The sequence below is a fragment of the Tenrec ecaudatus genome, chromosome 7 (assembly GCF_050624435.1).
Source record: "Tenrec ecaudatus isolate mTenEca1 chromosome 7, mTenEca1.hap1, whole genome shotgun sequence".
In the NCBI taxonomy this organism is placed as follows: Eukaryota; Metazoa; Chordata; class Mammalia; order Afrosoricida; family Tenrecidae; genus Tenrec; species Tenrec ecaudatus.
In genome coordinates this window covers 63,622,715-63,634,887 of record NC_134536.1, presented here as the reverse complement: position 1 = coordinate 63,634,887, position 12,173 = coordinate 63,622,715, and the positions used below count along the sequence as shown (strand labels likewise).

Genomic DNA, 12,173 nt, shown 5'->3' with positions numbered 1-12,173 from the left:
TGGAAATCCTGTGGTCCGGTCAAGCCCACCTTAGTCCGCCAAGTTACATCCTTGCTTTTCAGTACTCTGAATCTGCTCTTGTATAGCAGATTCACCCTCGTGACCATATAGGACAGAATAGAACTGCTCCTGTGGATTTCAGAGACTTCAGTTCTTTAACAGAACTAGAAAGCCTCATCTTTCTCCTGTGGAATGACTGGTGGTTTCGAACTGCTTGGCCTTGAGGTTAGCAGGCCAACCCATAACCCATGACACCACCAGGAATCCTCGGTAGGAATCAAAGAGGGCAGAGTTCTTCAGGGAAGGGCTAGGGAGAGGGAAACACCACCCTCCGAAGGGGAGAGACTGAGCTTGGAAGGGATACTGAGGGACAGTATCAAGCTCCACGTCTTGATCTTTCTGTTGAAGAAAGCTGCCTTTGATTTTGTAGCAGCACGTTTTGACTTGCCCTCCTGTGACATCCCCAGGTGGCACAGATGGCTAGGCTCCACGAGCTGCTCCTGGGCCTGGAGATCAGTTTCCCAAAGCCCTCTGGAGCAGCTGTAAGTCTGCACACATGGGGCGACCTGGGCTGCAGTCGGCTGCATAGCAACTAAGAAGAGCAGTCTTGTGTGTGTGTGACGTTCACGACGTCCGCGGTACTGGTGTGGTGATGGCTGAATCTGGAAGGAGCAGTAGACTGGGGACCCTGGTCACTGATGTGGATGCAGTGCACCGCAGACTCCTACTACGCAAATATCCAGTAGAGGCTCAAAGGGGGGCAGGGAGGTGTTGCACCGGACAGACCTGTGCCGCGGAAGCAGTACAATGGATGCTCCGTGAGACGGGCAAAAGTGCCAAGAAAACTGTCAGGGAATAGCCTTCCCTGTTTTCCTGTGCCTATATCTTAATCCACTCCAAGAAAATGCTTAGAAATACATACTGTCAGCCATTTCACCGGTATCTGGACATTTTGCTTTTTTTTTCCCCCTCCCTAAGCTGCCACCGCCAGAACTGTAGTAATCATCTATGAGACAACATGAAACTTTTTGGGTTACCACATCAGCTCTGGTTGGTATATATGTGATCTCAATAGGGCACAAATAAATAAAAAGAAAAGAGTGTGCTTTTATTAATAGAGGGCGATGGTTTTGCTGAGGTTGGAAATTGGTGTGGCTTTGGTTTCAAATCATCCGACGCTGTTTGTGGTCTCTGGTGACTGTGTTTGTTCTTTTGCATCATCTGAGGGAAGTGAACCGTTGTGCAGTTGGCAGTCAAGTGCAGCTAAAGCTCAAGGGATTGGGTTATGGATATTCCAGATGATTGAGAAATGGGGCGGATGCACTTTGAGACAGGCGGACAGAGGGGGGAGGCAGCAGGCGAGGAAGCTGCTGCTCCTGGGAGCTGGCAGCCTCCCTGAGCCTCCGTGTCTTCCTGAAAAAACGGGGCTCATGACACGTTTCTTGTCTGCCTCTCAGGACCACTTAAGGGAGCAGAAGTGACAGGGTCCTTTGTGTGATAGCATTTGAGGTGTAAAGACGAAGCCATCTCGGCATTTCTGTTGAGAAGAGGTAATAGCTCTCAAAGTATTCATGGCACCGCAATAGGGGCTTCTTTGAAAGCAAGTTGTTTGGAAGTAGGGAACTTTTCTCCAAGGAGCAGTCACATGTTTGATGGGGCGGCTCCCGAGCTGGCTGCAAAGCCTGCTTGGCTTCTGATGCAGCCAAATAGTAGTCCTTCAGTGGACTGGGAGCCTGGGGTCCCTCTGAACCCCCTAGGGCAGAATCTGGCCAGGGTCTGGGGACCGGGGACCCTGATGGAGGCAGCTTGTAAAGCAGCAGAGGAGCCCCCTGCAAAGACTTACAAGGTGGAGCCTCTGGCTGACCAGCCATACCCCCCTCTCCCTTGCGAGCTTCCCCAACTGCAGTGAAGGGAAATGCTGGAAACGGGGGACACGGCTGCAAGGCCTGTGATCGGAAGTCAGGAGGGTCCCCTTGCTTTAAGGCGTTCAACGATTCTTGTGTTTGCTAAGGATTTCCAATGCCTTGGTGAGAGCATCACTTGGAAGAGGTACATTAAGTCCATATAGTCCATTTGAAAAAGAAAAACAGATGCCCACTCCTTTCCATTTGAACTGTGCTCTTTCAAAATGCTGCCAGGGCCCTTCATGTGGTGTCCAGGCATTTGAAGTATGGCTGTGGTGACGGACTTTTAAGTCCCATGGACTGCCAGAGGCACAAAGACATCGATCTTGGAGAGAGTACAGCCAGAATGTGCCTGGAAGCGAAGACGGTGAGACTGTCTCACAGACTCTGGGCACTGCTATCAGGAAGACCAGTTCCTGGCAAAGGGCGTCATGCTCGGCAAATAGGGGGTTGGCGAAAAAGATGAAGGCCCTCAGTGAGATGGATTGACACGGTGACGGCCATCATGGGCTCAAATCAGCACAGCGACTGAGGGGTTGACGCGGGAGCAGGCAGCGTCTCCTTCTCTTAGAAGTAGAGTCATTATGCGTTGCCACCAACTAACTGCACCCAACCACAATCCCCCCACAGTCTGATTCTCCCTTTAAACCCGCTCTTCCAAGGCCGAGTGCACAAGAGAATTCTCAGGTCTACCCAAACCAAACCAAACTCACTGTCATTGAGTCGATTCGGACTAAAAAGGACCCAGTAGGACAGGGTAGAACTGCCCCCGTGGGTTTCTGAGGCTGCAGTTCTTTACGGGAGTGGATAGACCTGTCTTTCTCTGCAGGAGCAGCTGGTGGTTTCGAACTGATAGTCTTCTGGTTAGCAGCCCAATACGGAACCCAGTACATCACCAGGGCGTCCTAATATGAATTAAGACAGTGCTGCCACACACACCACGTATTTTACGTGGAGATTCTGATGGAGGGTGGGGCCCCGTGGTGGTTTTCATCCAGGATTTGGGGGATTAAAGAGAGAAGTTGCCTCAGAAAAAGCAACTGCTATGAAGGTATAGAGTGCAGACCCCCCAATTTTCATCAGAAACCAGAGAGAATCACAATGGACTGCTCTTCCTTGATGTGTGCCAAGACCTAAGATCCCCTTCTTTGCGAACCATCCAACAACTCCTAGAAAACAAGCACACCTGAGTATGTCTTGAACACCTCTGTGAGTGATCGATTCCATTTCATTCCCCTATTATGCTAAACAACCTCATATGAGATGGAATTGGTGGAAGATATGCGGAATAAGATGAAGCAAGGAGTAGATGCCAAACCCAAACTCTGTGCAGTCGAGTCTGTTCTGACCCAAAGCCAGCCTTCAGAGCAGCTGGGGGGCTCAAACTGCTGACCTAGCAGTTCACAGCCCAACTCCTCACCTGCTTCTTCACGGGCACCGAGCCCTTTCCTGCTCAGAGCAACCCCTGAGACCTGAGTAGAGTTGCCCTCTGGGTTGCTGAGACTTTAAATCTTCACAGGAGTAGACAGCCTCATCTATCTCCACTACACCACCAATACTAGCCGAAAAGCCTGTTTAACTTCTGATGCAGCTAAGTCGAGGCTCTGCGGTGGGCTGCGATCTTGTATAATTCAGGGCACGGAATTGTATCTTAGGAAGAGCAGAGAAACAGCCACTAGGGCTTGGAATGACAGCAGAAAGATCAGATTCTGGGATGCCTTTGAGGTTGGGGGTTGAATATGGTGTAGTGGTATGTGTGTGGCGGGGGGGTGTTTATACCAGCTTACAACTACACCAATCCAGATGCTTTGAGACACCGTGTTTCACCCAGCTACCTGCACTCCACACCACACTTTATGAAGGGAAAGAGATTAAAGGCACATAAATAGTGGTTTACATTTTTATTTACCAGTTATCAACCTTGTGTATTGAAGTTGACAAACTTTGAGCTGTCTTAACTTTTGGTAAATCAGCAAAAGAGTTGGGGTGGGGTGGAAGGGGACAAAAACCCAACTCACTGCCATCAAGTTAATTCCAATGCTGGAGCACTGAGGACCTGGAATTCTTGATGGGAGGAGAAAGCCTCATGGATCTCCCACAGAGCGGCTGGTGGTTTTGAACTGCTGACCTTGAGGGGAGCAGCTCAACATGTAACTCCACTCCACCACCAGGGCGCCTTCCTAAGAGGCGTGAGGGAGGGACCATACTGAAGGGGAAGCCAGAAAATTCAAGAAAAGTGCAGTTGCCTGTGCTGGCGATGCCAGAGGTTAGGCGTGGGGAGCAGGAAGTGCCCCGATCAGGGGTGTGCAATCTCCGAAGCACTGGGGGCCAGGGAAGAGGAACTGTTTCGTGTGCATAGCTATCTGAGTGGGTGTCCCTTGGTTTCCCATGGCTTGAGCGAGTGAGCCAGCGGGGATCCACGCAGGCCTGTGTGCTCTGGGTCTCCTCAGAAGAAAGCCTGCGTGTGGTCGTCGCCGGACTTGATGTAAATCTGTATCCCCTCCATGCCTCGGATGTCACTGCAGACAGCACGGGGAGAGCCAGGCGCAGTGATGAGGATTTTCCATTTCTCTCTCTCTCTCTCTCTCTCTCTCTCTCTCTCTCTCTCTCTCTCTCTCTCTCTCTCTCTCTCTCTTCCGTTTGGCATCTACACTATAGGCCCACGGTTAAGTGGGATGTGTGAGTCATTTGTTTCCCCTCCAGTGTTTGGTTTTCTGAAACTTTCAGGGAAGAATTTCCTGAATTGTATAACTGAATTGACTGTGAAAGGCTTATACACTTTTATCGGAGGTGTTCTTCGTTCTTCCTTGGCTCTCAAGCTCCTCGGGAATGGCTTTGACTTAGACGATCCCCTGCTGCTGTCATTACAAAGGAAAGCTGACCAGAGACACATGCCATCTTCAAAGATTGGGTTTTAGAAGGTTGTTCGCCGTGATTACAAGGACGCTTTATCGTCACAGGAGCCCACCGGCCCACCCTGGAGTCCGTTTGGGCTCACGGGAGACCCCGTGTGTGACAGAGCTGGGCTTCCCCACGGGGGTTAACCTTTATGGGGCTTCCATCTGTGTGCCAGCAGGTCTTCAGGTCTTTCCTTCTTTGGAGTGGCTGGGAGGTTCGAACCACTGACCCTTTGCTTATCAGCTGAGTTCCTAATGACTGTGCCATGGCTAGGCTTCAAATCACCAGCCTTTAAGTTGGTAGTTTGCCTTACCAAGGTAGCTCCATAATACTTTACAGAGCACACTCACACACACAGAAATTGTTGCATGTTTCGTATCTGGTGGACACAGCCGTCCTGCCTGTGAGCAGGGATTGTAGCCCTCTCTCCTCCGACTGGACAATAGAGAAGCTGAGTATTGAGTGGCCTTTCCAAGTCACCGAGGTTAGAAGAGACCCGACTCTCTGGCCAGTGTTCACATGCTGGGTGTGAAGCCCCACCCAGTAGCTTACGTGCTGTGGAGATGTAAGGTCTATCCTTCTCATGGAGCCCCCCAGCTCCAAGACAGTGACATCCCCCCAGCTCCAGGTACCTGGCTACCACCACGGTACCAATGAGAAAGATGGACTCTGGGAGGTCAGCTCAGTAACAAACTAGTAGTAATAAGTGGGCCTGGATGTGACCAGGCTACCCCGCCCGGAGCTTCCTTGCCTAACCTTTACTGTGTGGTACCCCAGAAGGAAAGATGGCGCCATGGGAAGACGTATTAGGTGGCAGCAGCAGGAGCTGTGGGCTTACTGATGGGCTCTCTCCCCACATTTTACATAAAGGCAACTCTACTGAAACATGTCTACACACTAAGCCTCATGTGTGAGGTCCTCAGTACTTGCCTGCTTCCTGGGAGAGAACGAGGCGAGTGGCGTGAAATATTGCTTGGCCACAGCGCTATTTGGCGCTGCTTGTAAAAACACAGAATGAGAAGCCTGTGGCAGGATGGGCGTAAAGTTTAGGCTGTTAGCAAACTCTGATGGCGAGTTGTTCTCCCTTGGGCTTGTGATTTGGGTTTCCTAACGTGACTGTTTCCTTCTGTACCTTCGAACCGAGTTAGGCTGTCTCGGTAGGTTAAGTTTTCATTTCATGCTGCTTGGGCCCAACCCCGGGCTCTCTGTTGGGAGATGCACAGCAGGAGCACTTCGTTAGCCATGCACTGAAATGCTGATTACCTCAGTTGGCGCTCTGGGGGTGTAGTGGTTGTGCCCTGGGCAGGTAACTGCGGGGTCAACAGTTCAAAACCACCAGCTGCTCCTCAGGGCTTTCTACTCCAGTAACGTGTTAGGCCCAGAAACCCAGGAGGGCAGTTCTCCTTTGTCATATCGGGTCACCGTGAGTCAGAATTGACTGGTGGCAGTGTGCGGGAGTGCGTGCGTGAACCTACCCCACTGCCGTGAAGTCAGGTCTGACCCAGAGTGATGTTGTAGACCTGGTTAAAACTGGCCCCTGGGGGTTCTGAGACTGCACACCTTTACGGGACAGCCTCATCTTTCTCTCTTGGAGCAGCTGGTGGGTTTGAACCCCTGATCTTTCTCTGAGCAGCGCCGTGCTTAGCCCACTGTGCCACCAGGACCTCTCTCAGTGTCACTCAGTGTCCCTGTGAAAAAGATAACAGATGGTGTAACGTGCTTGTCCTAGGTGACTGCTACCTTGAGAAACGTGGCGGAGTCTCCAGTGGCAAGAAGTAAGTTCCTGGGCATCGGAGCCCTGGCCGAGCTGTGCACTGTGCTGGAGCGGTACATGGGAGACAAGGATGTCTGCACCAACATCGCCAGAATATTCAGGTAGGTCGGCTAGGGACACATAGAAGGAAACGGTTTCACAGAGGTGTTTCCACTTGGATTTGGGGCTATCTAATGTTCATGCATGTGACATGTTGTTGGTTTTTTATTTCATCTATCCCCTGCAAAAAGAAAAGGAAAAAAAATAAAAGATCAATTTCATGGCCCTACGTTTAAAAGAAAGTATTTAAACAAAGGATTCCATTTCCTAAAATTGTTTCTAAAATCAGTTATTGTAAGTCATTTTTGTCCTTACTGAGTTATCCTTGTGTTCTTGCACACGCGCGCGCACACACACACACACACCACAATGCACTTCTTAGCTGTTGGAGATTTAAAAAATAATAATGAAAAGTGCAGCAAGTATCTGGATACACTAAAGCGGACCACTAAGCCGTCTCACCTGATTGGCGTGTAACAGGCCGTTTTCCTTGGGCCCTGACTGGAGCTGGGCTCACGGTCACACACACAGAGCTGGCACCCAGAAGGATCATCATTTGGATCCAGGTTGCCTCGGAGCCATTTGTTGTTACATGTCAGAGATACCTTCTAAAGGCACGCACCTGTGCTCCCTCCCTCGCTTCCCGCTGCCAGGGCTGTTCCTTACTGGCCCTTCTCAAGAAGACCTGGGCCTTTCTTGAGCAATTAGGGTTTAGTTGTTGCTCGACACACAGAAGGCCCAGGCCCGACCTGTGAGCACCACCCTTCCAGGCCTCCTTCTGCACTCTGTTCCGAGTGCCAACGACGCCCGTTTTGAAGCAGGATAAAGTCACCACGTGTGTATCCCGGTGTGCGGTGGCATGTCAGGGTCCAATTCAGTGTTTCCCCACGTGGAGAGTCAGTATTCCCAGGATCATCTATGGAATGGGTCCTCCCTGTTTCGCTGTTTTAAGAAGAACGGCTCCGACAGTGTCATGCCGTTTTATTATTACAGATTGATATCAAGTCTGGCTATCGTGCATGATTATGTCCTTTACCTTTTCCCCCTGTGAAACGAGCTCGATATGCGTGTTCCTTCTCTTTCCTATGGATGGCCATCTTAGATAGGGTCCGTGATAGAACCTTTAGGACTTACAAGGGATTGACCCTGAACATGTAGATGAATTAGAATAAGGGTTGGGAGAATAGACTTCTTTATGATATGAGCATTTATAAGGAGGTCTTGTGTGTCCTCCAGTAAAATTTCTCAGTTCTACCCATAAAGATCTTGCATTTCATTTGCTGCATTTATTCCTAGGCTCTTCATGCTGTGATTATGGATGTGATGCTTAAAAAATTTCTTTGGAGTCCAAATGACTCACATTGGTGTTGGCTAATTGACCTGGGATCCTACAGTCTTGATAAGCATTAGTCTGAAGGAGTTGTCTATAGAGTCTCTTGGATTTTCTATGAAAATTGTCTACAAATAAGAATACTTCTGTTTCATAGTGATGATTTTTTAAAATCATTTTATTAGGGGCTCATACAACTCTTATCACAGTCCATACATACATCAGTTTTGTCAAGCACATTTGTATATTCATTGCCCTCATCATTCTCAAAACATTTGCTCTCCACCTAAGCCCCTGGCATCAGCTCCTCATTTTTCCCCTCCCTCCCTGCTTCCCCCTCCCTCATGAATCCTTGATAATTTATAAATTATTATTTTGTCATATTTTGTACTTTCTGATGTCTCCCTTCACCCACTTTTCTATTGTCCATCCCCCAGGGAGGAGGTTATATGTAGATCCTTGTAATTGGTTCCCCCTTTCCAACCTACCCTCCTTCTACCTTCCCAGTATTGCCAGGCACACCACTGGTCCTGTTTCCAGTTCCTGTCTGGACCAGTGTACATCCTCTGGTCTAGTCAGATTTGTAAGGTAGAATTGGGATCATGATAGTGGAGGTGGGGTGGGTGGGAGGAAGCATTTAATTACTAAAGGAAAGTTATATGTTTCATTGTTGCTACATCGCACCATGACTGGCTCTTCTCCCTGAAGCCCTTCTATAAGGGGATGTCCAGTGGCCTACAAATGGGCTTTGCATCTCCACTCCGCACTCCACCCCGCCCACCCTCATTCACAATGATATGATTTTTTCTTCTTATGGTGCCTGATACCTGATCCCTTCGACACCTCATGATCACACAAGCTGGTGTGCTTCTTCCATGTGGACTTTGTTGCTTCTGAGCTAGATGGCCGCTTGTTTACCCTCAAGCCTTTAAGGCCCCAGACGCTATATCTTTTGATAGCCAGGCTCCATCAGCTTTCTTCATCACATTTGCTTATTCACCCGCTTTGTCTTCAGTAGTTGTGTCAAGAAGGTGAGCATCATGGAATGACAGTTTAATAGAACAAAATATTCTTGCTTTGAGGGAGTATTGAGTGGAGGCCCAATGTCCATCTGCTACCTTAATATTAAACCTATAAATATGTGCACATAGATCAATTTCCCATCCTCATATATAAATATATTTACATATGTACATACCTTTATTTAGAACTCTATAAATGCCCTTTGTCTCCTAGTTCTTTTCTCTATTTCCTTTGACTTTCCTCTTGTCCCACCATCATACTCAGTCTTCATTTGGGTTTCAGTAATTCTTATTGGTTACAATACCCTTGATCATGCCCTACCAGGCCTCCTATACTCTCCCCCCCCCCCCATTTGGATCACTAGTTGTTCCCTTGTCCCTTAGTTTGTTAACACCACTACCTTTCCCCCCACCTCTCCCTCTCCCATGTCCCCCCAGAACTGTTGGTCCCATTGTTTTCTCCTCCAGATTGTTCATCCAACTTATCTTATTTGTACAGACCTGCGGACATCATAACATGCACAAACACAAGACAAAGCAAAACCAAGCAACAATATAAAACAAAACAACAACAACAAACCAATAACAAAAACAAAACCCAACAAGAAAGAAAAGCTTGTAGTTAGTTAAATGACTGTTTGTTGGCCTTTAGGAGTGTTTTCTAGCCCAGTCTGTTGGGGCACCAAGCCTTGGCCCCAAAGTCCACTTCAGCATTCCCTGGGGACCTCGCCACTCTATTCCCTTGCTGTTCTGTTGCACCCTCTTAGTGTTTTGCCTCGGTGTGGTGGGATCAGATTGGGTGCAAGTCCCACACTGTCTCCAGTGTTGTCCTCTGTAGGGCTATTGGTCCGTGAGGGACTTCATTAATTTTAACTATTCCTTCAGCCTCCACCTTTATCTTACTGTATTGCTTAGGCTATTCAGCACAAAGCTGTGAGCATGTTGGGCCAACTGCCTCTCTCTTGACTTCAAAAAGACATATTTGTATGGAGTTCAAAAAATAGCATTAATATTTGTCATAGCTCTTTGTTAAATCAAAGAAGAACCTTTCTCATGAATTGATGTCAAATTTTCTCTAAGTGCCCTGAACTAATTCTGATTTTTCAGTTTTCCTTTTTTAATTTGTTGGGGCTTTTTCTGCTATGATCATGGGTCAGATTGACTAGTGACTTTCTTAGATTGCTCTTGCCTGTATTAAGTATCAATTTTATATTCACCGCAATAAGTTAGTTGGGAAACATTTCTTGTTAAATTTTCAAAAATATATATATATAGCCTTGTTTTATTGACTGTGAATTTAATTGCATGCTGCCCAGAGAATGTGATCCGTGAATACCCTTTCTCTGGAATTAGTCGAGATTTGTCTATGGCCTCTGTATGATCAGTTTTTAAAAATACGAATGATGTTCTACATATTCAGCTGCTGATTATTGAGAGAGGTTTATAGAACTCTTCCAGTTTGATGTGGATTTGTGGATATGGCCTTGAGGGTGAGGGGGAGGCGGTTGGCTTGGGATTATATGGTTTGGTTTTACTTTATATATTTTGAAGCTATTTTGAAAACTTTGCTTTACAGTTTATCTAGCTTGATAGAGTAATACAATTTACCAGCATTTTGTTTGGTTAGTATTTGCTGATATAATGGTTTCATATTTGTTCACCAAGACCCCCAGGGGGTTCCCGGCAATCCAACCAGATTTTACTAAGTCCCTTCACTTCCGTTTCTGAATCTTGTGGCTAGCATAAATTCATACCCTAACTATGTGGTTAAACCCGAGGTTTCCATTTTCGAAAAGACTTTTAAAAAAATAAAGAGAAAAGAAGATTCTTCCTCTCCGTCGGCCCCTGCAGATTCTAGAACAGCAGCAGGCTTCTTTGCCGCGTCTGGACTGGTGCCCCGGGCCTTACTTTCTACAGCCCTGTCATCAACTGTGAACCCTGTGAAGGGCTGTTTTTAAAGTGACCCTGTGGGAATTGGAATTTGACTGAAAAATAAAGCTTATTTTTATTTCCCCACTTGGCATTTCTACAGCAAACTTACTTCCTACCATGACTGCTGTGCGGCCCTGGCCAACTATTCCAGATGTTATGCCTTGTTTTTGAATCTGATAAACAAGTACCCAGAGAAGCAGGTCAGTTTGTTATGCATGTAATTCTTCACCACGTCTGTCTGTGCCTTGGTGTCTGTGCATGTTAAATAATATTGGATCTGGAATGTAGAGTGTCACATAGAAGCTTCCATTAAATGTGCTGTTTAGAAACTGAACCTAATAGCCCCAGGAGTTGGTGAGCCATTAATAGGAGTTGGTTGGGGCTGGGGGAGGGAGTAGTTTGAGACAAAAACCAAAAACCAAACTCACTGCCATCGAGGTGAAGGTATCATGGTGACCCTATAGGACAAGGTAGAACTTCCCCTGTGGGTTTCCAAGAATATAACTCTTTATTGGAGTACCTTTATCCCTCAGAGTGGCTGATGGTTTTGAACGACTGATCTTGCAGTTAACAGCCCAACTCGTAACCACTGAGCCACCAGGGCTCCTAGTATGTGATCGGCATTGCCTAAATCCTATGCTGTAGGGGGAGTTGGGGAGTCTTGCCTTAGCGAGAAGGATGGCTGCCTCTGCCCCTAGTTAACAAGGCAAGATTTCTAGGCTCCATTCCCAGCCTAGAAATGAGTCTGATGAGGGAAATGGGGTCTAGCCATCTGCATTTACACAAGGACCACAGGCACTTCTCATGGAAACTGAAGGTTGAGGTTCCCCTAGGCAACACATTCAGCAGCTAACCGAAAGAATAGCAGTTCATGTCCACCGGGAAGCAGCTCCAAAGAAAGGGCTGGCCATCTACTTGTGTAAAGAGGCACTGCCTCTACATACCTCTTTAAACGATCTCATCCTGCCTGCTGGGGAGTGTTGCAGGGCCTGGCTGTGGCCAGTAGCTTCCACAGTCCCACGAGGATGAAATCCTGCACTGAACCAGGAGTCACCGGGACTGACAGCTATTGGGAAAAGCAGTATTTCCTCCCCATCTGCTGTTGTTTCCCAGTAAAGAATGTTTCCACAAACGAAAAGCACACACACACACACACACACACACACATACACACACACACACACAAAGAGAGAGAGAGAGAGAGAGAGAGAGAGAGAGAGAGAGAGAGAGAGAGAGATGAAAATACCAGACACAAAAGCTTCTTTCTCTCGTTG

General features: G+C 47.7%; 1 protein-coding gene across 1 annotated transcript in view; it reads left to right on the top strand.

The window, feature by feature from the left end:
* Positions 1-12,173, top strand: part of ARMC2 (armadillo repeat containing 2) — a 108,559-nt gene that overhangs the window by 61,848 nt on the left and 34,538 nt on the right. The window contains exons 11-12 of the mRNA XM_075553997.1: positions 6,532-6,677; positions 11,000-11,099. Of these exons, the coding sequence (XP_075410112.1) occupies positions 6,532-6,677; positions 11,000-11,099 (246 nt within the window). The remainder of the gene's footprint in view (positions 1-6,531; positions 6,678-10,999; positions 11,100-12,173) is intronic.